The following is a 25007-nucleotide window of genomic DNA, read 5'->3' as shown; positions in this document are numbered from 1 at the left end:
TTCGCATAATACATACATTTTTGAAAAAGAAAAACTATGGGTTCGACGTGGGAGAAATGTAGGCTCATGTAGCCTCATTAGAAAATTCAGACAATGACCCACAAAATGATTCCAATTTAAATCACAAGTGGTAAAATTATTTCAACCTAGTTATTTGAAGGAAGACGTTTATACCTGGTATGCTGATGTATTCCGTCTGCATCCTATAAGGGTGTCTGGGTAAAAGGACGCCACCTTGTGGTAAAATCAGTTTATCCTTGTTGAATGCAGGACCAGGTTCTGAATACCTTAGTCTCTCGTGCATCCCAGCAGCAGGTTTGTAACGCCTGAACACCATCGCTACTAGACACTGCTGTCCGTTACTTCTGAACTGCACTACTGCCTGGAGGGTTCCGTGCTTCTCCGCCGCCGCTGAGGTGAGCCCGCTTCCCGTCCCCTCCCCCTCCGTTTTTCCTCGGAGCGGAATGTGCTGATCAACGTACGGTCTGTGACAGCATGATTTCTGTCGTCTCCACTGTGGAGAGCGTTCCCAGAGGTACGGGTACCCCGGTGCCAAGCCTTTACCAACGGATCAGGAAGGTCTTCACCAGGTAAGGCGATGATGACGGCACTGATCCGAGGCCATCGTCCGGTTGTATAATTCCACACTTATTCAGAACAGAAGCATATATGCGGGCAGGGGAGCTTGATTTCTTTTTGTTTCATACTCAACCGTTAACACCAGAACCGTCATATTCACTCTACTGCTGCATCATGTAGTGCAACAGATGTCAACTTAACAACCATACAGCATCCTCCCTTTGCGTGAACATATGTGGTGCGTGTTAAAGCGTTTGAGTCAGGGCATTATTACACTCTATGGGATCGGAGCAGAGCCTGGAGACGGTGTGCTGGTTCCGTGCCCTCTGGCAGAGGAGGGGGCTGTCGTGGTGGCTTTATCAGCCTGGTGTCAGGCTGTGCTGCACAATGGCTGCTGTCGTTATCTTTGAGCCTCACTCATCTCTAGGTACCTGCCTCATTCTCACTATTTCGCACTCTCCCTTTGCATTTCTCATGCACCCAGATGCATACCCTTGATCGACTACACACACACACACCCCTGGTCTCCCACCCTTCCTTGCCATCTGCTGTTCTTTCATCCCCAACCTTTCTAGCGAGTGTGGAGCCTGGGGCCATTGAACTGGCCGCCTTGCAGGAAGCTGAATTTGAGATTCACATTTTAGCCAATATGTTGGCTGATATTAGTTTTTCTTTTGATAAAGGTTCCTTAGCTTCGAGATAGATCAAGATATATACTGAGCATGACATTTTACAGTTGAAAAATATGCTCAGTGGCCACTTCATTAGGTACAACTGTACACTTGCTTTGTAGTGCAAATATATAATCAGTTCATCATTTGACAGCGAGTCAATGCATAAAAGTGTGCAGACATAGTCAATAGGTTCAGTTCTGTTCAGGCCAAACATCAGAATGGGTCAAAACGAGATCCAACTGACTTGGAATGTCAGACAGGGTGGTTTAAATATCTCAGAAACCACGAATCTCTGGGGATTTTCACTCACAGACACAAAATAGCCAGACTGGTTCAGGATGACAGGAAGACAACAGGACATTACAACAGCGGTACACTGAGAAGCATCTCTAAACACACAACTCTTGAAGTGGAGGACTTCAGCTACATAGAACCACAGCAGGTTCCAATGCTTCCAGCTAAGAACAGGAAACTGAGGCTACAGAGGGCACATGCTCAAAAAACCTGGACAGTGGAAAGATGGAAAGGAGATATATTGCTTGGTCTTACAAATCATGTATTCCAATTATATAACGTCTGCAGGCACCCGAAGTGAAAAAAGAATATAAGAATAAAAGAACATAAGAAATTAAGCCTTCTTAAAGTATATTTAAAAGTATGTTTCCAGTGCATTTATATGAATGTGTACTAACTTCAAATAGATTGAAAGCATCCTTTTGATATTATGAATATATATAAAATATAAAAAATATATTTTGAACATATTTTTAGTAAAATTTAAGTTCAGTATTTAAAGTGCACTCTTAAGACAATTGCTTCCAACTATTTTTCTAGTATATTTTCAGTAGTTAGTAGTTCAGTAAGTAATATTGCTCTTAAACTTATACAGATTAAAAGTTTAATTTTATGCTGTTATGAAATACTCAAAAGTATATTTTTATTACACTAAATTTAACATTTAAATAAACTGTACTTTCGATAAATACGCTATTGTGAAATATATTTTCAGTAAAATTTAAGTTCAGTTTTTAAAGTGCACTTTTGAGATAATTGTTGTTGATTACTTAAATTCAGATCATTGGCCTCCCAACCCCCAACCTCCCAGATATCTACAGCACAGCCACCGCATGAAGTGCTCACATCATAGCACTTGACCCCAGTCACCCCCTCAACCCACACTTTGTCCTCCTCCCATCTGGTTGCTGTTACAGGTTGCTGGCATGGAAGAAAGTGAAATTCAGCAGGAGTTTTGTCACAGAACTGAATAGAACATCCAGATTGTAATGTGCCTGAGTTTGTGTGTTCATGTAAAGTTTGGGAATGTACTGGTAGTGGGTGTATGTTGTTAGATTCATTTATGTATCTGTCAAGTTTGATGTATTCTTGATGTATTTGTGTATTCTCGAGGTTGTATGGAAGGGGGAAACAATTGTCATTGTTAAAGGACAAATAAATCAAAATCCATCCAATCTAATCTAAACACAAGCATATAGATACAAGGCCATACAGTTCATTTTCCTTTTACCATATTGAAAGTGCTCAAAAGAAGTAAGTAAAATACACTAGTATCTCAGTGAAGATGTATTTGTAATCTATTATGTTAATAATGTTATTAATCTATTGATGCTATAAATGTACACTAAAAGTACAACTTACATTACATTATAAATGTCTTTCTGTTGTTCTTTAAATTGAGGAATAGCAGGACCGAATATAAAATAATTAGTATATTTGCAATATATTAAGTATCCTTAAAATTTTAGCAGTCAAGTATACTACAAAATTTGTTGTTCCAATTTAGCACACTTTAAGCATAGTGTTTAATAGTCTGCATGCAAGTAAAATTTAGTATGCTCAGTATTCTAATAATTAGTATATTATAATGTATTTGTTTTCACTGGAGCCCGCATGAGATATATCAACACAGAAGAAGTGGGTGCAGTGTTTCTAGCAAGTAATGTGTGCCACAAAGAGCTCTGGTCATGCTGGAGGCCAAGGGGGTCATACCGGTGAAACAAAGGTGTACCTAATAAAGTAACCACTGAACTTGTTTGTACTCGGGGCTGTTGTGAACTCCCCAGAGCACAGAACAGGCGGACACAATTGCACGACTCGGATCAGGTTCAGGCAAAAAGGCGGGTTTATTACCAGTAAGGGTTCGGTACACAGGAGATCAGTAAAACAGGCAGAGGTATCCATATACAAGAGGCAAAAGGCAAGGTCTGAGGCAAAAAAAGAGGTCGTACACAAAACAGACTATGACGTGAATATAAATGCTGGAATGAGGACCGTGAAGTGCAACAAACTGGCAACGAGACTGTGAGACACACATGGTAAAATACAAGAGGTAATGAGGGGAGATGGGAAACAGGTGCGGAGAACAATCAGGGAGCAGGTGTGTGGAGACAGGGGAAGGGCGTGCAGGAAGTGAACCTAAAACAGAGACACAAGGTTAGTGATATCAAAATAAAACAGGAAAGACAAGACATGAAATGTACAAAAATAATACAGAAACTTGACAGACATGACAGGGCAAACTATGTAATATTAAATACAGTATATCTTTGGCATATTTGTACCCTAATTTACATTACCTACCAGATGATGTATACTGTATACTCTATCAGCCATGCCTCCACCCGTCAGTGGATAACAAACTTCCTGACAGACAGAAAACATTAAATGAGGCTGGGGAAAATTACATCCAACACCTGTTGGATGACTATCAGCATGGGAGCCCCTCATCGATGTGTGCTCTCCAGCCTCCTCTTCTCCCTCTAGTCCAATGAATGTACCTTAGGAGACCTGTTTGTTAAACTCCCAAGTTTGCACAATGTTCATCAGCCTCATCCAAGATGGTGACAAGTCTGCATACAGATGGGAGATCGAACACATGGTCCTCTGGTGCAGTCAGAACAACCTGGAGCTGAGCACGCTCAAAACCACAGAGATGACTGTGGACTTCAAGAGAAATCCTCAACACTGCCCCCATCACCATCCTCAACAGCACTGTTTCCACTGTCCAAACCTTCAGGTTTCTGGGATCCACTATCTCCTAGGACCTAAGATGGACTTCAAACATAACCTCAATCATCAAGAAGATGCAACAAACGATGTACTTTGTGCATGAGCTGAGGAAGTTTAGCCTGCCTTAACAGTTGCTGATCCAGTTCTACACAGGAGTAATCCAGCCTGTTCTATGCACATCCATCTGATTTGGGTCTGCTACCGAACAGGACAGACCAGACTGCAATGGACTCTAAGAACTGCTCAGAAAATCATTGGTGCCAGCCTGCACTCCCTTCAGGACTTACCCACCTCCAGACTAAGGAAATGGGCAGGAAGCATCACTGCAGACCTCTCACATCCTGGACACAACCTGTTCCAATTTTCCCCCTCTGGTAGTCACTACAGATCACCGAATGCTAACACAACCACACACAAAAACTATTTCTTCCCACAAGCTGTCACTCTGATGAACAAGTAGCTCGTCATAGTCTAATCCTCTGTTAGTTAATAGTTCATTGCACTCAAGAGGTGATGATGTGTCAATGTTGAGTTCACAGCTTTTTTCTGCTTCCCTCAACTGGCCAAAAAAAACAGTTATTGCAGGTTTAAGTATGATTTAAAACATGTGCCTGTGTTGAACACAAAGCATTTGCCACAACTGACAGATTTATATGTATGTGACAAGCTCAGTGTTGCTGAAGTACTACTTGGGCTAATACTGAGACTATTACATTGCTTATGCATCTGCTCTAAAATAATGAAACTGATTACCCTTTGTCCATGTCTCCTGTCCTTTGCAGGGATCTGTTTGTGACCTTAGCCTTGGGTCAGGTCCTTTCTTTGTTAATCTGTGCTATTGGTCTGACCAGCAAGTACCTGGCTGATGACTTCCATGCTAACACGCCGGTGTTCCAGAGCTTTCTCAACTACATCCTGCTGTTTCTGGTCTACACCACCACATTGGCAGTTAGGCAAGGTACAGACAGAAACTGAGGCGTATGTGTGTGTGTGTGTGTGTGTGTGTGACTATGTATTACTGACATTGTGGGGACATACAACTGTTTATGTGGTCACATAGTGGGGACAAAATGCAGGTCCCCTTAATGTAAATCATTAGATTTTATGGTGAAGACCTGGGTTAAGGTACGGGTAAGGTTAGGATTAGGTTAAAGTTAGGTTTAGGGTTAGGGTAAGTCTCCAGGAAAGTCTATGTAAGTCTATGTATGTAATTCAGGTGTGTGTGTGTGTGTGTGTGTGTGTGTGTGTGTGTGTGTGTGTGTGTGTGTGTGTCTGTGTGTCTGTGTGCTACTGTAAGTATGCTGAAACTAGTCAGCAACCACACAAATTGTTTTTTTTTTTTATACTTTTTATTTAATAGTTTTGAAAATTGTAAACATACATAGCAACATAACGTATGTGCTGATAACCATAAACAAAACAAACAAACAAAACAAGACAAATCAAAACAAAAAACAAAGCACAAAGAGAAAAACAAAAAGCAAAACAAACCGGCTAACAGACAAAATGAAATAAAAAATAAAAAAAAACACCACCTAGGGCACAGACAAAACAACCACAACAACCTAAAAATAAATAAATAAATAAAAAGGAAATATATTAGTGGGTAGGTATACACCCGTACTTGTACTTGTCTGTCTGTTCTGTTGCACATATACAGATTTTTCATCCACACATACCCATATACATCTACACATCGATATTTCTCTTAACCTGTTTCCCCCCCTTTTTTTTTTCTTTTTCTTCCTTTTCTTTTTCCCCTTTTTCTTGGGGGGGGGGGGGGGGGGTCTCCATCCAATCATACTTTTCATCACTCGACTGTCCCAAATCGCTGAGGTTCCATAAGAAAAAAGAAGAAAAAAAAAAACCAAATTGTTATTTCAATCCAGTAACAAATAATTAGCACGGCCAGAATCACCAATATCCTCCTGACTACCAGTAGTTCAAATTTGTCCTCTGTGGAGGACATTTGTAACTCATTTTGCTGTCTACAGAGAACATCTAGGGCTTTTCAGTGATAACAAATGTGAAGGGGTAGGGCTTTGGTACCTTTCTTTTTCTCATCAAGGAAAATGGTGTCCATCAATGCAAGTGCATTTTATGGGAAGAGGAAAAATAAGTGCATAATACTTTTTATTGAGCAAATTTTGCCTTGAAATGTTGTTGCCATATTTTAGATAAGTCTCTTAACAACACATTAAAACATTGTCTGAATTATTTTAACTGTATTTTAGCATAGTATTTAAGTGTTTAAAAAGTGTCCTAAAAAATGTTTTCAGTATTCTAATTTCCTTACAAACATTGGGGAATTTAAAAAAAGACTGTGATTGGACAACATTTTTTTCCTGGTAGTCAGGAGGATATAGATACATTTTATCCTTAAAAGCTGTATGTGTTTTCATTTAGCCTTTATTTTTATTATTCTCTATTAAATATTATGCATTTTAAAACATGAGACAGTTTTAAATTGCAAATAACAAAATACATAGCAATACAAACAAATAATTGTATTATTTATTAGTTCTATACCTTCTATACCTGACTTAATGCAATGTATATTCATCGCAACATACAGTATCTCAAGAGGTATGGTCTTTGTCTCGTTATTTATTTATTGCATTTTGTTCAACGTGTGCTTTCTATACAAAAGGTTTCCTGAATAAATAAAGGGAAAGAGATTTGCTTCCTAATCAAATTTTCACACTATAAACAAAATATTCAAAACACACCCGCAGCAAGACAGCATGCCAGTATATTTCTCCACTAAAGAAAGTAATTTATATGTACAAATAACAGTAATACAAATAAGAGTAATACACAAAATATATAAGAGAAGAACAAAAGATTGTGCTAGCAAGATTCTTCACTCAAAACTTGGAAACACTGAAGGACTTTCAGAATGTTCCAAGGAGGACAGCTATAAAAATAGTGTGTCCATTCTGTTCCGATGATATATTGTGTGTTTAAGAAACTGATGCTTTGTATTTGTGTTTTTTGACCTGTCTCTCCATCTCTGTGTCTTATCAGGGGAAGGGAACTTGCTTGCTATTCTGAAGCAGCGTTGGTGGAACTATATGATTCTGGGTTTGATAGACATAGAGGCCAACTATCTGGTTCTTAAAGCTTACCAGTATACTACACTCTCCAGTGTACAGGTTAGTGTGTGTGTGTGTGTGTGTGTGTGTGTGTGTGTGTGTGTGTGTGTGTGTGTGTGTGTGTGTGTGTGCATGTGTGTGTGTGTGTGTGTAAAACTTTGTTTACCCACAAAAACAGAACATTGACATCCTTGTCATGTTAGCACTAGGGTTGAGCCGGATACTCGTTTCAGACGAGTATCCGGTACGGATAAAGCATTTTTGTCGAGTACGAGCATGATATGAGTAAAACTCGTCAATATCTGTGCTCATGCTGAAGGAAAATCCTCATTGGGTAACTGACTGTCTTCACACTCTGTGATTGGCCAGTCACACACAGTGCCTGCCCCTCCCTACACAGACACGTCTCTGCAGCCAGAGCTGTGCCCCACTCTCGCGCACACACAGACAGTGACTGATCTCTCTGTGCTTGGCTTGACTCTAGCTCATGTTGCTCTCTTCAGTACTCCTTAGGTTTTCTTCAGCTCGCCTCTATTTCGGTTTGTATGATATTTAAAGTTACTTTTCTGAACTTGTTTCGTAACGTACGCGCCGCGGTGCATTTGACAAGACAGAGCTGAAAACGGCTCGTGTCGTGTCGGTCACTGCCTCTACTCCAGTCGGGTTTTTTTTTTTTTTTTTTTTTACTGTCTGCTTGCTCTTAGTTTGGCTGGTGATACACTTAAGAATATTCATGTTCTGAGTTCATAATAAACTTCTCTTACTTTTGTGATCAAAAACATTGATTTGGATCTCAATTTTGAGGCTGTTCTGTAAATAGTTTTCAAATAAACAATAAATATAGCAACTTCTGATCAATCTATATCAATTTCAGACTTAAAATAATGTACTGATTTAAGCCCCACCCACCCATAAACCGCTTTTGGTTTAGGCCCCGCCCACTCCGAGTACAGATACGGATACAGTTAATTTAGATGGTTGAGCAGATACAGGTATAGATAGTGGTGTACACGCTCATCCCTAGTTAGTGCAACTCAGCCTGGCAACAATCCAATAATGTTTAGCTCAAACCTCACAGAAGTGCAAGACTGGCTGCAGACATTTATACCCTAATCAAACCAACAGTGAACAAGTCAAATCTGCATTGGCAGTTTATCTATCTATCAACTGTATGAAAGAGGTATTAGTCTTTAATCTGTCTCTTGAGAGTCTCCTAACCTATTGGAGTATTAACTGTATTTATCTGGCTCACATTGCATAGTACCTATGAACACATTTTAAATGGATTTAATTTCTCAGAAGGAAATTTAATAAGTCCTCATTGGAAAATTCAATATTTTACATTATGATAAGGCTGTATGTCAACAATTACCTGTTTGGAAATAGCCAGGGCCATAGAACTGGGGGGTATTCCAGAAAGGTTATGTGAAAACTCAGAGTAAGTTAACCCTGAGATGAGGGAAACTCTGAGTTATCCGTTCCAGAAGAGAGGTAACTGAAACTCTAGTCAGTCACCATGGTAACAGACTCTGTGAATATAACCTGCTCACTGGCAGGTTTACTATAAGAAACCCTGAGTTTCTACCTGTCTCCTCCCACATGAAGAAAGCTGTTAGACATGGATTGCGTATTCATTCCCAATCTGATTGATATCGAAGCCCAACTGATTCGAAATGCTTTACGTCACGAGAGAATCTTCCAACCCAGATTAGATGTCCTGTCATTTCCAGAGGAATATCTGTTCGAACGCTACGGCTTTTCACCAAATCGTATAATTTATCTCGATAATATTCTCCGGCCATACATCACCAACCTCACACACTGCGGACGTGCGCTCACATCACGGCAAATTTTATGTGTAGCGCTACGATTTTTTGCAAACTATAATTTTTTATACAACATTGGGGATGCAGAGCACTTCGGAAAGGCAACAGTGTGTAGAGCTGTGAGGAAAGTAACCCTTGCACTGAAACACCTGTAACCAAAGATGGTAGAGTTCCCCGGACACAAACCTGTTAGAAACATCAAAGAGGAATTCCACAGGATTGCAGGTGACTGATGTAGAAATCAACAATCAATATTCTGTTATTTTAAATTATGATACACATTCTGCTGCAACCTCAGAGTGGATTCAGTTGCTTAATTAGCTGTCATTTTGCAGAGCTTCCAAATGTGATAGGATGCATAGATGGGACACAAATTCCTATTACTGCGCCTGCAGAAAGTGAAGGGGACTTTGTGAATAGAAAATCCTTTCACAGCATCAATGTCCAGGTTTATGACCTGCCATCTTAAAAAATCTGTACATGAAAATGTACACTGTAACTCATGTCATTCTCTGCACTGTGAAGATCATATGTGTTGCAGCCTACATTACATTACAAATGTAAAAGCCAAGTGGCCTGGCTCTGTACATGATTCCTGGTTCTACCAGGACTGTAGTCTGAGCCACAGATTACAGATGCACGTGGTAAGGAAGCTAAAACTTTGTACAAATGTTCTTTGTTGCCTTTTTTAGTGCACTCAAATGTGTCCTCTATAATTACAGGAGTGTTTGATGGCCACCTACTGGGGGATCGAGGCTATCCATGCAAGCCCACTCTGTTGACCCCTTACCCTGACCCTGGGCCGGGGATCCAACAACGTTTTAATGTGGCCCACTGCAGGACTAGAGCCCGGGTTGAGATGGCCATAGGCATACTCAAATCCGGGTTCCAGTGCCTGCGTAAGCTCAGGGTCACCCCAGAGAGTGCATGTGACATCATTGTGGTATGTGTTGTTCTCCATAATATTGCAACTATTAGATTAGAGCAACACCCTGATGTACAAATTAATGACCCTGAGAATGACCATCCCGTCCACCCTGCAGACATCCAGAATGGAAGGGCTGTAAGGGACCTAATCAGCAGAAATTACTTTTGATTGAAACAGTCAAATAAAGACAAATTCACATGTGATTTGATCTTCTTTATTCCCTAAAAGTACAAAAGCAGCAGTTAAGATTTGTAATATAGTTCCAACCATTAACATATTTCATCTGTGTGATCACCTCAACTGGCGTTCCAGTAATAGAATTTCAAGGTCTGTTTTTCTAATCTGGCGATCGAGATAGACTATTTCCATTTAACTTTTCTCTATACTCTTCATGAGGTTGACTCTATGGATTTAACATGGTATTGACTGAAAATCTCACTGTCAAGCTGCACTGTGGAAGTTGATGGACCCTCCTCCTGGTGTTGCCCAGCCATGTTCTGTTGAAGGACAAGAATGTGCTATTTGTTTGTCCATTATCTGTGCTCGTAACTTCAGTGTACATGTCAAACTCCAAATTCCACTCAAGAAAGTAAAGGAATGTGAATGAGTAGAGCACTGCCAGTAGCTATATATAATTTTAAGACACACTTCAGTAGGCCTCTCTGAATCTCTCCCTGTGGCAGCAGACAGGGTTTCATCATCATCATCGAAATATGTGCTCATACTCCCCATAGGCCTGCAATAAACCTCCAACTCCATTGGGGTAAAATAACTTGATCTTTTTTTTTCCAGTTGTCATGGTGACTTGTGGTATCAGGGCTCCATTGATGATGGCCTTTTATAGTGGTTGTGCTCGTGCGCAACTCAAGGTGAACATACTCAGAGTTGATTGAACTAACTCAGATCAGCTGTTCTGGAACCGGATACTCAGAGTTTCCCATCTCAGAGTAAGTCAACTCAGAGTTCAGGGATAGACTCAGAGTTTGTTGAACCCCCTACCTGGAAAACCCCCCTGATCTGGCAGCATCCCTGCAGGACAGGCAAGCCAGACACAGAGCATGGGAGCATTGTCATGCACCTACACCACCATAACGCACATACCCATTCTTGATATTATAATTGCAATTAGAATTTTAGTTGAATTTAACTGCTATTTGGCTAAAGATATACTTACAAGGTGTGGACTTTAAGCATTTTTTTTTCAAAACGCACCATAATTTTAATGGAATAAACTTTACCTCAAATTGTGTAACTGTAGCAGCTGATGGTGGTGCAGTCAGTGCATGTGAATTTCTTCAGTCACATTACCTGCTCCACTCCCAGGTTATACCAAACATCTATAGCAAAAACTATATCTGTAGTCATGTCTCCCCTGAAATATTTTGTTGGAGAGGAATGGTATTATAGAAATACTGTTACTATATACATAAAGTATTTTTTGTATGAAAACTCACATTTTTGATTTAACCCACTGTCCTATATCATAAATACATCTAATTTGTAGAAATTAGCACTCTTGAGTACCACTGGTTGTTGACCACGAAACAGACACCTTCCCCCTTACTGTTCCCCAATTTTATTTTCTAGTTCTGGTGGTGAATGGAGAGACCCTCTGGGATGAAGCCAGAGTCCAGTATTGAAAGGTCAAACCAAGTGTCTGTGAAAACCATAACATTACAGTTCTAAGTGTGCCATGTGAAAAGCCATCATGCTCCTGAATTCATTCAACTTATGATCCAGTTACTGGCCATTTGCGAGAAGAACACTGTAGAAGAGGCTGGTTGTATGTACAGACACACACAGTTCAACTTTGTACCACAATGTGTATTACTGCACCTATTACGATATCACAAAATAATGTTTGGTATGCAATCACTGGCTTGCTTACTCACTTTAAGTAATTTTAAAGAGACTATGGACCGAGTTCCAAACAGCAAGCTTGCGTCACCCTTGTCAAGTCCTCAGCAGTCTTTTCTTAACATACTCAACAGCAGTCAACACAATCCACAGCTTTGCAGCTTAAAAGAAAATACAACACCTAAAACCAAAAACTACACACAAAAACTAACAAACTTAACTGACAAAGTACTGTGATCAAGTTTTAGGTGTGCTTGAAGTCTCTTTGAAGCTATACAGTCCCCCAGTGGAGTACAGAGGTTCACAGGGACAACAGCATCCTCTCAAACAAGACAGACCTGGCCAAAGCAACTCTCTCCACATTGTTGGGAGTGATAGTGTGGCTGTAGATAGTCCATGGTTCTTATCCACTGTCGACTTTCTGGCCCGCTGCTGCTGCTGTTTATTGATAATCGATGTTGTCACTGGTCACCAGTTTGATGCTCTGCACAAAGTTGTAAAACCAATAACCAAAATAAAACAAGTCCAGACCCGGATGTAATTGAACCCAAAATAAAGTGCTCATGCATGTGTTTTTCTCTGTCTCTATCCATCCTCTCAGCTGTTAGATTGTTTTGTCATCCCAGTGGCTCTGTTGCTGTCCTGGTTCTTTCTCTTGGTGAGGTACAAGGCTGTCCACTTTGTCGGGGCAGGACTATGTCTCCTGGGTATCGGCTGCATGGTGGGAGCCGACGTTCTACTTGGTCGGCAGCAAGGCCTTGGTGAGAAGCCACTCACCCTCACATAAACACTTGCAGTACACAGCATGATGTTACGGTTTGCGGCCAAGCAAAAGGCAAGAAGTGAACCCAATGATGCAGACTTTACAAAACGATGAGAGGAAACTGTCCAAATGATTTATTTTAATAAGTATAGCAAACAAAACCCAACTAAGTACAGAATCCAAAAACAAAAAAGCAATACCAGGAAAACAGCAATCTTTTAACAAAGAGGGAAACCAAGGACTAGACTAGAATGCTCACTAGGATCACAGGGAACAAGGAAAGTCATACATAAGGGATGATGCCACAAAGACAAAAGGAACACACTGACTTTAATAGACAGGGAAGGAGAGCTAAATCAGACACAGGTGAACACAATCACACAATCGCAAGGGTGAGACAAATACAGGAATTACAGTACACTTAGAGAAACAAGGGATGGCTACCAAAATAAAATGGGAACTAACAAACTAAATAGTACAGATCCTAACACATGATACATGTATATTTGATTCTAGTCAGCTCGTCTAGGCCCAGAGATACAGATAGTTTCAGGTTTTACTAATTACTAATTTTAATGCCTAATTACTAAAGGCAACTGAAAAACAAATAAAGCACTCCTGACCTTGATATTGCATACATATGTACAGGCACATGTTCAAGCTCATGGTGCAGGTGTATTTGGATGTTGCCAATTTATTTGGATTGCAGTCTCTTACTTGTTTGCTTAAAGCAGTCTTGCTGATTCTTCTTTCCTTTTGTCATTGTCTCTTGTCTCCCTCACCGGTCTAGGAGAGCAGAAGCTATTTGGGGATCTTTTGGTTCTGGGAGGAGCAACACTGTATGGGATCTCCAATGTCTGTGAGGAGTTCATTGTGAAGAACCTGAGCCGGGTAGAGTTTCTTGGTATGATGGGACTCTTCGGATCCTTCTTCAGTGGGATCCAGCTGTGAGTTTGTGTCATGGGGAGAGATACACCCGATGAGAGCTGGAGAGTCGTGGAAAGTAACTAACTAACTAACTAACTAACTAACTAACAGTACTCAAGTACTGTACAATGTTGATGTTGTTGTACTTGAGTATCTCCATTTTTTGCTGCTTTATACTTCTACTATACTGCGTTTTAGAGTAGTTATTGGAGTTAACCTGTCCAACTAGGTAAATTAAAATGTATCAGCTGCAGAGTAATTGTCCACATTTATTGGGAAATTATTCACAATATGATTATTTTTTATTTCGTTTCATCTGTTATCTTTCATATATCATTAAATAGTAGGTTCAGGATAAGTAGGCAGTTAAATAAATGAATAACTGACATTAAGTGGCGCTCTGTACTGAAACACTGTGAGGAGGAACATTTTGTGAGCTGCTCTCACTCAAAGATTAATTATTAGATGCTTAGTGTTGTTGAAACGAACACACCACTTTAACCAAAGTAACACAAATAACACAAGACAGATAAATGTCCTGAAATCTGGAAGATTTCCAGAATAGTTCCAGAAATCTGTACAAGCGGCTCAAGGACCTCACGTGGACTCTCATTTGTTTCTCATTTGTCAATGCATACAGAGATCATCTGCAAACAGATTTGTGTAGTTTAGTGGGACAACCTTCGTAGTAGATACCATGAAATCTGGACTGTATGTGTGCAGAGAATGTGGAATATGAGCCCTTTCTCCCTGTACATGTGTTCTGTTGCAGGGCCATCATGGAACACAAGGAACTGCTGAAGGTACCTTGGGACTGGCAGATAGGTGAGCGTGCCCTTACACATATACATGCACAGAACTTCGGATTCATACACACCAGTAATATTATCACAAAATGTAATCTACAGGTAATCCAAATGATGTCCTAAATAGCAGTTTAAATGTAATGTAGAAGGATTTGCTCTCTTTGTGTGTTTGTAGGTCTTTTCTATGTTGGTTTCAGTGCCTTCATGTTTAGCCTGTACAGCTTCATGCCAGTGGTGATGAAAAGAACGAGTGCCACCTCAGTCAGTCTCTCTCTGCTCACTGCTGACCTGTACAGCCTCTTCTGTGGCCTCTTCCTCTTTCACTACAAGGTAAGACTAAACTGCCAGGAAGCATTCATTTTGTGATGAATAGGTCAATAGATGTCTTGACAAGAAAGAAGAATGTGTGTGGGGGGGGGCAGCCATCTGCCTTGACTGGTTGGGTTTAGAGAGAGGGAAACTGAAGAGAGAGCAATGTACACAGCAATGACAATAATTATGACACCTATAATAATAGTAAAGAGTTAAAAAGTAAAATATTATATGATAATATAAGTATATGGTATGTGTATGATAGTGTGTGTGTGTGTGTGTGTGTGTGTGTGTGTGTGTGTATATACACACACACACACACACACATACACATATATACATATATATACACATATATACACGTATATACACGTATATACGTGTATATATGTGTATATATATATTCTATTTTATGATAATACATGTACATAATAGCAATAATGAGTATATAATAATAATAGTAAATAGTAGGAATATGAATAATTGTAAAAACAGTTGCAGCAGTACGCCATGTCAGTCAGAATAAACATCTGGTAGGTTCGGTTTAATTTGTTTTTACCACAAAATGCATGAGCGAGTGATTGTCAGACTAGAAAAGTAGTATGTATAAACTGTTTAAATATAGTCCATTTCCATTTATCCTGTTTCTTGAAGCAGATATGTGGGACTAAGATGACAAGAAGGATATTGAAATTTGAAAGCACTTGTAGCTTCTTTCATGATGCATAAATTGCATGCATTTGATCATCAGCTGCAATACATGCTAAAGGCAGATCATTGTTGCACAATCACTGAAGGAAATTGGAGTGGATTCCCAGGGAACACTGACATCACCACTAAGCATGGGACATGGTGTCTCTATGTTATTGATACCTACAAAGTGATTTTTGTTTAGAAGATAGGAATTGAAGTAGCATAAAGAAGCAGTGTAGAAATAAACCATTTAGGTTTAAGTCTTTCTGTCTCTTTGTTGCAGTTTTCTGGCCTCTATCTGTTGTCATTCTTCATTATTGTTTTGGGCCTGGTGCTTTACTCCTCCTCATCTACCTATGTGGCCCAGGACCCACGAGTCTACAAACAGTTCCGGAACACAGGCAGCCAGCTAGCCAACAACAGGCCCCCGCTCAGTCCTGGAGTCCTGGAGCCCTCTGTCACCTACACCAGCGTGGGTCCTGAGGTGGGGGACGAGCTTCCTGTACATGTAGCCTAAAACAATCTGGGAGGGAGTTTAGTCAGTAAACCTGGTGTAGTCAGCTGCAGCCTCCAGGTTCTGCTCACAGTTGTACACCATGAAATATTGCTGACTGTACCTAGTCTGCTGAGCAGGGCAGCTGGGTGATCACCCTGGTAGGTCTAGGTTTTCATTTTATGGCATGTGTTGATGGACAGAGTCTCCACCCAGTCAATGACCAAATTAAGCAAAATTCATGCACCAAAATACTGTATGTACCTGAAAATGACTTACCAGAATGTAATTAAAACAAATAGCACAGTGAGTGAAAATGTTGAGTTCACTGTGATCAAAGACAGTAGACAGTAATGACTGAAATGTTTCATTCATGTAAATAGACGGTATTGTAATTTTATTTAATATTATGCTTTCCTTTTATATCAGTCAAAAATGTTGTGCTTCATACCCGTGTATGTGTTAATTTCTACTGTATTTTTAAATCCACCTGCTCACATTCAATCACAAGCTTGGCAAGTAATACAGACTGGAGTCACATTTACTTACATTGAAGTGGGAGAAATGGGGAATACAAGTCTCCCCACAGTTCACTGAGTTAAATTACCAACTTTGTATCACACAAACATATGTAGATATTGCATCAGAGCCATTACTACCAGTTGAAGCTACTGAAGGTTTGTCTGTGTATTTTTCACATGGTGGATATTTTATAGGCTGGTACAAATAAATTTAGACTTAATATATTTAAGTTTGACTATTTTTACACCAAAAAGGCAGAATTCTTTCTCTCTCTTTTTTTTTTTTGACAGTTTCTGACAGTGTGAAAAAGGCTTAATACAGCATTTAGACCTTCATCTTGAGAAACAGAATTTACAGAAAATAAGATAAATAAAATGATGAAACATCTAATTGATAATAAAAAATAGAAATAGAGACTTAATTTTTCTTAATTTTATCTTGGCTATGACCCTGTCTTAGTTCTCCTGGTGAAGAAAAAATAATTTCTCAAAAAGGTTTCTACAATCAAAGCTGGGTGCACACTATATGTTAAGACAGCATTTACACACAAGTTTCTTAGATTTGATCCTTCTTAGTCTAGGAGAAGGTTATGTATGCTGTAATAACATCATATTTAGATTATTTTTTAACTCCCTGCAGTCGTCTCCTCATGACAAAATTACCCAATTCAGATCTTCCAGAATGCTGCAGCTAGGACTTGTGCTCAACAGCAACACCATATAATCCCTATTGCAGTATCTCTCGACTGGCTACCATTCCATTGTGAAGTAGATTTTAAAGGGATACTCCAGTGGTTTAGTGGTTAACTTTCATGAAGTTAGGCCATTTGGAAACGACAGATAAAAAATGAAGAAGGATAGTTTAGATACAGACAGTTAGTATCTAGTATGGGTCAAGTTTACAAACACTACACTTAATTGTGTCCTCCATAGAGTTGTGAAGTGAAAGGAGCTATTTTGGGTGCCCCTGGTTCTGGAAGTAAAAGTCCCATTAATTTTTCCCAAAGACCATGTTATATGACTTACAGTTGGAACACTATTGCTCAGATGGGCATGCGACTCTCCCAGTTAAATCATCTCTGATTAAAAAAAAAAAAAAAAAAGTCAAAGGAACAAGCTTGTGTACATAAGAACTTTGAAGCACATGTTAACAATGACTCCCAAGGTATATTTGGCAAGAAACATATAATCACTGAGCTTAAAATTCTGTTCAATTGTGGGTGAATTCCTTAACTTTGAAGAAGAAGAAGAAGAAGAAGAAGAATCGGGGGAAGACATTCCCCTTTATTGTCACACATCATGCACATGCAGGACACTGCACAAGGTGAAATTTGTTTTCCGCATTTCACTTATCCTGGCCGTCCTTCCTCCGCGGCAGACCAGGAGCGGTGGGCAGCCAGACCGGCGCCCGGGGACCCAGCTTGTTGTCACCATTGGTCAGGTGGTGATCTTCTTGCATGTTTTTTTAGTGGGGATATATTTTACAGAGGATACCCCAGGTGAACACGGGGAGAACGTGCAAACTCCACACAGAAAGGCCCTTTTTTCCTCGAGCAGCAGGCACTGAAGGCATGGTGGAGGACACACCCCCGGTGCCCACAACAAGAATCAAACCTGGGACCTTCTTGCTGTGAGGCGACAGTGTTGCCACCGGGCCACCGTGCCACCACTTTGTTCTCAAATGTCAAAAACAAAGTTTTGAATTTTACTAAGCTGTTTCACACCTGTGGGGCGGCACGGTGGTGCAGCAGGTAGTGCGCGTGCCTCTCAGCAAGGAGGAGCTGGTTCGATCCCCGGGTCGGGCAGGGCCTTTCTGTGTGAAGTTTGCATGTTCTTCCCGTGCATGCGTGGGTTCTCTCCGGGCACTCCGGCTTCCTCCCACAGACCAAAAACATGCTCATTAGGTTAATTGGTGACTCTAAATTGTCCATAGGTGTGAGTGTGAGTGTGAATGGTTGTCTGTCTGTGTGTCTGTCTATGTTGCGCTGCGATCGGCTGGCGACCAATTCAAGGTGTACTCCGCCTCTCGCCCATTGCTAGCTGGGATAGGCTCCAGCCCCCCGCAACCCCGAAAGGGATACGCGGGTATAGAAGATGAATGAATGAATGTTTCACACCTGACTACCTCTACTATATGCCAACTGTGGCCTGGGCTCATGGGTATTGTAGTATTTAGAACTATTTGCTATGTTAAAATGACCACGATTCTGAAGTTGAAATAATTAAAACTGGTGGTCATAACATAAACAACATGATTGCTATATTATCCTATCCCATATTTCTGCGTTAACATTGAAGAGATAATTTAAAGAAGAAATTGAAATGGGAATGCAGATTGAAAACACTTCCAAAACCAGCTGCTCCTCTCACTTCTCTACTCTATTCAACCCTCCCTGTCTGGTAAACACCCAAGTGTTCTGAACTACACCACTCCAGTTTGTTATGCAGGCTTTTTGTTGGTCTCCAGTCCCAATAGGGAATAAGCCTTATGACATCACTATGATATTCATTTCTCAGACTTGACAAAGTTCCTCCAGAGCCACAGAAGACATACAACAGTACAACTGTTTTCAGAGGCAGAGTAGAGCTAACCATGACGAGGACTGACTGGGAATTACATAACTTAGCCTTAGTGTTTGCTTTCATGAAACATTGTGCTGAGTTGCCATACTATCCAAGTCCAACTGAATAAGTGGGAATACCTTGTCTGGTTCTTAGTGCTCAGTGCTCACCAGTGCACTCATAAAAAGAGACTGGTGAATAATGTGTCATATAGTGTGTTCCAGGCCTAAGAGCATTGTTTGTCTGTTCTTACTATTGTAGTCCTAATTGAAACCTTGTTGAAACGTAATGTTACAAGCAATATATCTTCCTGTTGCACTTTTATTCACAGGACAAAATGACTGGACTGAACATAAAGCTGTATAGTTAGTTTGGTTTGCTTCTTTGTTCACTTCATGACTGCATATAATTTTCTGCCTGGATTATTTACACAGGACTTTCATTATCCTCCTCTTTTCACTGGCTTTTGGATCCTGTTTGATGTAGTGCATTGGAGTTACTGTCAACAATGTACTTACAATGATGTTACTTATAGTAGAATAAAGCATCTTTGTCGGAACACCAGCCCATCAGGTTCGTCACCAGTGGTGAATTTTAAAATTTACTTCAGTTTAATTTATCTGTTGGAATTTAAATTTAACAATCCACACAGAATGACAGAATATCCCACTGACCGATTTCCCAGGGTCAAATGCTTCAGAAAGTAACTTCTTGTCAGGCACTCCCCAGATGAGCAAGCTACTATACCTTCATACTGTGTGCTAAGGATATCAAATGAGGTTGTTAAATGACACGTTACTGTGCGACATTATGACAATGCCACAAGTGGGAGTGGAAGGGCAAACCTGGCCCTATTGTCACCTTCAGGGAGCCTGTAATGGCAATAGCTTCCCTTTTGAGTGGATGAAGAGGGTGATCCTGCTATTGCCATCACAGTTTTGACTTCCATTGATGTAGAGGAAATTCGCAACACAGTCCAACTCCTCCAGAGCAAAGTCTGGGAGTCAGGAGCAGCAAAATCATTAAAGCAAATGGAACAGGCAGTGGTGGACTGCATGCTCGAGAGAGACAAGAAATGAAGAGACCTACGTAAACTAAAAGTTACCCCAAACACCTTTATTCCCTTTGTGGTCACTTTATGTGGTGATATCACCAGTCGGGCCTCGTCTGTTTCCCAATCAATGTATGCCAAGCCCACTGTTCACATGATGTTTCCAACTTATGGAGAAAAGTCTAACTCATCACATGGCTTCAGATGAGGCTGAACTTCTGCACCTTTTGGTGGTTCCCAGACTTGTGGCTGCATGGGGGAGACTGTTGTGAATGCAGGACGTACACTCTGCAGCACCTAAATGCAGAACTGCCTGTGACTCTTGGCTCTTGGCTGGGACCTCCATTATAGATGACAGACAGATGGCAGACGATTCAATTCAATTCAATTTATATAGCACCAAATCACAACAGAAGTTGTGTCAGTACACTTTCCATATAGTGCAGGTACAGACCATACTCTCATTTAGAGAGACGCTACTATTGCCTCGTGAGCAAGCACTTGGCAACAGTGGCGAGGAAAAACGTCCTTTCAACAGGCAGAAACCTCAATCAGAACCAGGGCAGGACACTGTGAAGTTAAACACATTCCAGGAAGTGGAGCTGCAGGTGGAAAGATGTTTTAATGCACTGAGGACAACAGTAGAAAGAGGAACCTAGTCAGACAAATAAATTGTTAATAAATTGTACGAATTATATGTATATATTTTCATTTAGTCCATTCTTTTGTTGTTGTAATGAAGGCTTTAAAAATACCCAAATTCTTTGAATTTATCCAGATCTTAATACAGTGGCATGCAAAAGTTCAAAATTTCTGTTACTGTGATTTGCTAAGCAAGAGATGACCTGATTTTCAGAAGACATAAAGTTAAAGATGACACATTTCTATAATATTTTAAGCAAGGTCACTTTTTCATTTCCATCTTTTACAGTTTCAAAATAAGAAAAAAACAAAAAGTACACAATATAAATGTTTGGGGACCATGCATGGTTGGTACTTAGTAACACCCTGTCAAAGAGGTTGAAATCCCTATTCCCCTATCACACTTGAACTGTGTAAAAGGACTTTAGCATGATAATGTAATACACATGCGCTTTTGTTAAACAATAAGTTGTAATCGTGACTGAATTTAAGTTGCCGTTATTGTAAGCAATAATTTAATGAAACTATAGGAAAAAATAAGCAAGAATTGAAACGTAATCAAGTAAAAAGTATTTTAAACTGCATTAAGCTGATGAAAAACAACTCACCACTTTGGGTGTGGAGACATATGAATCACGTGTTATTCCATTGCAGTGAGGAACAAAGGTAGAAATTACTGTGTTTTCTGTAGTATGTCTTTTGTTGTATTGTTTTTTGTTTTTTTTTTTACAAGGGATATCTGAATATTGTTTGTGCTAATTTTGACAGCTCTGCTGTAATGCATTTAAGACAGGTAAGAGTCAATGTTTAAGCTTTAAATAAAATAAAATGCACAGATTTCAAAAAAACAAAAACAAGAACCATACATCATCCAAATGAGCAGACAACTACCGACATAAAAACATTGATTCATTTTTATGTTGTAAAGCACACTAACCCCTTGAACTTCCATTTTCCTAATTAACAAAAGTAATGTGAATACCTACATTGGTTAATAGAATGAAATAGATAATAATTAAATAAATATTAATGATTTACTTGCCTTGTATCAGTGGAAAGAAGAGATTGAAATGATCAACTGGTACTGGCTCAAATGTAATGCCTTAGATTTGGACCCTTTATCTCTGACCAGCAAGTTCTTCTGGGCCCATGCAAACATGGCCTAAAGATGGTTGTGCAAGTCCCTTACATATTTGTGTGCTGTATTGGCGGTCAAATCAGCGATGTCCTTAGGATGGTACAAGAGGTACAGTGTCCTTCATTGTGGAGAGAAATGACACTGATGACAAGGTGCAGCAGAGACAGCCAGAGCGGGACTTTATTTATTTTCCTATCTTCTTCCTAGTCCTATCCCATCTTGGCTACATTAGTTTACATACTTTTTCAGACATGCGTATGTAAAAGGGGTGTGTGTGTGTGTGTGTGTGTTTGTGACAAATGATGGTTAAGCAAATGAGAGAATTTAATTATTGTAATTAAGCAAATTCTTATGATGATTTATTGGGGTGAGAGCAGCTCTGACTGTGATCAAGGAGCACACAAAGACTATGGAGCTAAAAGCCACTCAGCTGTCCATGAGGGGGGCTTGATAGTGGCGGTCCTGGGTCTCATCCTTGGCTGCACTGACTCCTTCTCTCCACCCTCACACGCCACACAAAGAGCTATCGGCATTATGGTACGCACATCAACTAAGCCATTGAGAAGATTTGCTGGAAATCACATCATAATTTCTGATGCACTTCTCTCTGATCTGTTCTTACAGCATCTGCTTTTGAGATTATTCTCAGACTCAAGGCCAGAAATGTTCTGCTGGTGGGGTCATCTGAAGTCGTTCCCCTGATCTCACAAGGTCATACATGACCATGTCAACTTCAGTGCTCTGGCTGTTGCTGCAGATTGCTTTGTCCTATAGTGTTTTGTGGCAGCCAGTGGAGATCATTTTGGTCAGACAGGTGAAGAGGACTTTGTACAGTTTATCGTCTCCGGCCAAGGATGGGGGCAGCTCTCCTATGACCAGCACTGTCAATTCAACTGATTCAACAATTCAATTTTATCCTGCTCCTCTCCCGAATTAAGGGTTTATTTCAACCAATTTACAATTAATGTTGATTGTTGGAACAGTGAGATGATGAACAAAGAAACTTTTGGTGAGTTTTATTTTGTTTTTGTTGTGTTTAAATTAAGTGTGTTTCACAATTACTGTTTTTGTGAATGGAGTCTTGGTTGCATTGGTGAGAACGATTTAACGGCTGTTTCTGGTTAAACATAATGGATCTAACTCTTTAACAAAAAAAGTATCTCTGTAGAGATCCTTTCCATAACATTGTCAGACACTTACTATAACAACTGAAGCCTGTCATTGGCAAAAACAACACTCTCAATGGACGTACATTGATGGTGAACAAACTAGAGGAATTCCACTGCAGTGCGTTTCGTGGCTGCTGGCTGCTGACTGCTGCACAGTGTTTTTCACTATTGCACATTAGATAAAATGATATGTAACACAGTATATAAAAAGAAAATACATACTGTATATTCATAGGCATGATACAAAAAACATAAATATGTAATATTTAAGAAAATATGTCACATTGCACAGTATATTGCATGGCTGTAATGGGAAGATGATGAAACATAAAATCACATAGAAGTGCAAGACAATGCAGAACAGTAAGTTTGTAAACACAGCGCTACATTAACCAATAGTTATTCACCCTCATAATTTTTTATATAACTTGATATTGTACAACTTGAAGCTGTTCTGTTACTGGTGGGTGCAGGTGAAAGTGTGGCTTTAAGTAAGCGGACTTAATGAGGGCAACACAACACAGAGCAAGTGATGTCCTAACTGAAGACCCACCTTGATGAGAGGACTGACAGATTACGTTTCCATTTAAATGGAAATGCATTTGCCTGGGGGCACTGTATTCCCTATTGCATTTGAATATTGTCCATTTTAGAGTCAGTTAGGTCTTTGAAAATGGAATGTGTAATGTTGTTTTCATTTTGATTTTGATATAGTTATCGAACACCCATAATAGTATGTGAAAATGAAAATTTGGTTTGATTTTGACAATTTCATTTTCTTTTCAACCCAAATAACATATACAGAAATTTTAAATTATTATTTTCAGGTTTGAAGTATAATTTTGATTAAGTCATCTATGAGCTTCCATAAGACACAGTGCACATTATGTTCATTGGGACCAAACACATTTTTGTTCTCTCCCAGAAACAAGGAGATGCTGCAATCATGCTGTTGCTGTTGTTACATGCACTATAATTTTTTTCCTTTTTTTTTTTTTTGGTTATTTATTTATTGTTACAAAATGTATGAGTTTATTTAGCTGTAGTAGTTTTTATTTCTTTGGAAAGCACATTACTCTCCAATTAAAAATATTTTCCATTGTAGTATTTTACTGCACTGTGGGGTGATTTACTCAATTTTAAATCCTTCCATCTTTCTTTTAAAGAATCACATTTTATTTGTTTTATATTCACCTGCTGTTGTAATATGTAAGCTGCATTATGAGATGCTGGTCGCTTTTATGTGTTTTACGTATTTATGTAACACATGGATAAGGGTTAAGGTTTCCTGAAAAGTGTGAAGAAGTCTCATGAAACCGACAATTGATCTTTCTTGTTCTTTAAGGGAAGATCTAAATAGAACCACAAACAGCCTTTGTCACCTGCCTTCTGTCACTACATCAGATACCTAGTTCTATTTTTCTTTTGAGAGAGATAAACTTAACATATCCTCCTGAGAACCAAGGAAAAAAAAATATCTTTCAATTTCATTTTTTTGTGTGTGTGTTTGTGTGATTTCCTGCCTCTTTGGAGCTAAAACAACAACTCACAATTTAGAATTTTATAAAAAATATTTTTATTCTAGATTTTACAGCATGTCCACTCTAGTGGATAACAGAACGATTTTACCATAACACATCAGCGTATTATGATTTCGTTAATCATAATACACTGACAAAAAAACAAGAATGTTAATCCATTTTTTAAATGAAACTGAACATTTGGCCTGTATCTTTTGTTGAACTGCTGAACAAAACTGACATTATTAAACATTCATAACATTGCTATTATTGTTCCTAACAAAAAGTTTAACTGAATTCTGACTCCAATTTATGATTTCTAACCGGTTCATAAACAAGAAAATATATTAAACAATAGTTTACAATAGTTAAAAAAATATATCTTAACAGTATTTGACTTTCTCTTCTCCTGGCATTTGCGTTT

The 25007-nt window shown here is 39.4% G+C and overlaps 1 protein-coding gene across 2 annotated transcripts; it reads left to right on the top strand.

Moving 5' to 3' along the window:
• Positions 1-252: 252 nt before the first annotated feature.
• slc35f1 (solute carrier family 35 member F1) lies at positions 253-24525 on the top strand. 2 transcript variants are annotated; one of them, XM_076756699.1, is made up of 9 exons: positions 253-590; positions 5063-5238; positions 7308-7435; positions 12588-12747; positions 13540-13696; positions 14449-14501; positions 14658-14812; positions 15771-15971; positions 22519-24525. In XM_076756699.1, exons 1-9 carry the CDS (start codon positions 496-498, stop codon positions 22594-22596), a joined length of 1203 nt encoding a protein of 400 aa, XP_076612814.1. In that variant the 5' UTR covers positions 253-495; the 3' UTR covers positions 22597-24525. The 2 variants fall into 2 exon arrangements, with proteins under 2 accessions (XP_076612814.1, XP_076612816.1); XM_076756701.1 differs by lacking the exon at positions 22519-24525 and having other exon boundaries at positions 15771-16430.
• Positions 24526-25007: the final 482 nt, after the last annotated feature.

This window comes from Chaetodon auriga, chromosome 18 (genome assembly GCF_051107435.1).
Source record: "Chaetodon auriga isolate fChaAug3 chromosome 18, fChaAug3.hap1, whole genome shotgun sequence".
Classification (NCBI taxonomy): Eukaryota; Metazoa; Chordata; class Actinopteri; order Chaetodontiformes; family Chaetodontidae; genus Chaetodon; species Chaetodon auriga.
Note: the sequence above shows the minus strand (reverse complement) of the source record. Positions and strands in the feature narration are given on the sequence as shown.

Bases quoted from the DNA above. Each gene is read 5' to 3' on its own strand.
- slc35f1 (XM_076756699.1), top strand. From the start codon at position 496: ATGATTTCTGTCGTCTCCACTGTGGAGAGCGTTCCCAGAGGTACGGGT. The intron at 591-5,062 runs GTAAGGCGATGA...TGTCCTTTGCAG, and splicing joins ATCAGGAAGGTCTTCACCAG to GGATCTGTTTGTGACCTTAG. The intron at 15,972-22,518 runs GTGGGGGACGAG...CTGTTCTTACAG, and splicing joins ACACCAGCGTGGGTCCTGAG to CATCTGCTTTTGAGATTATT.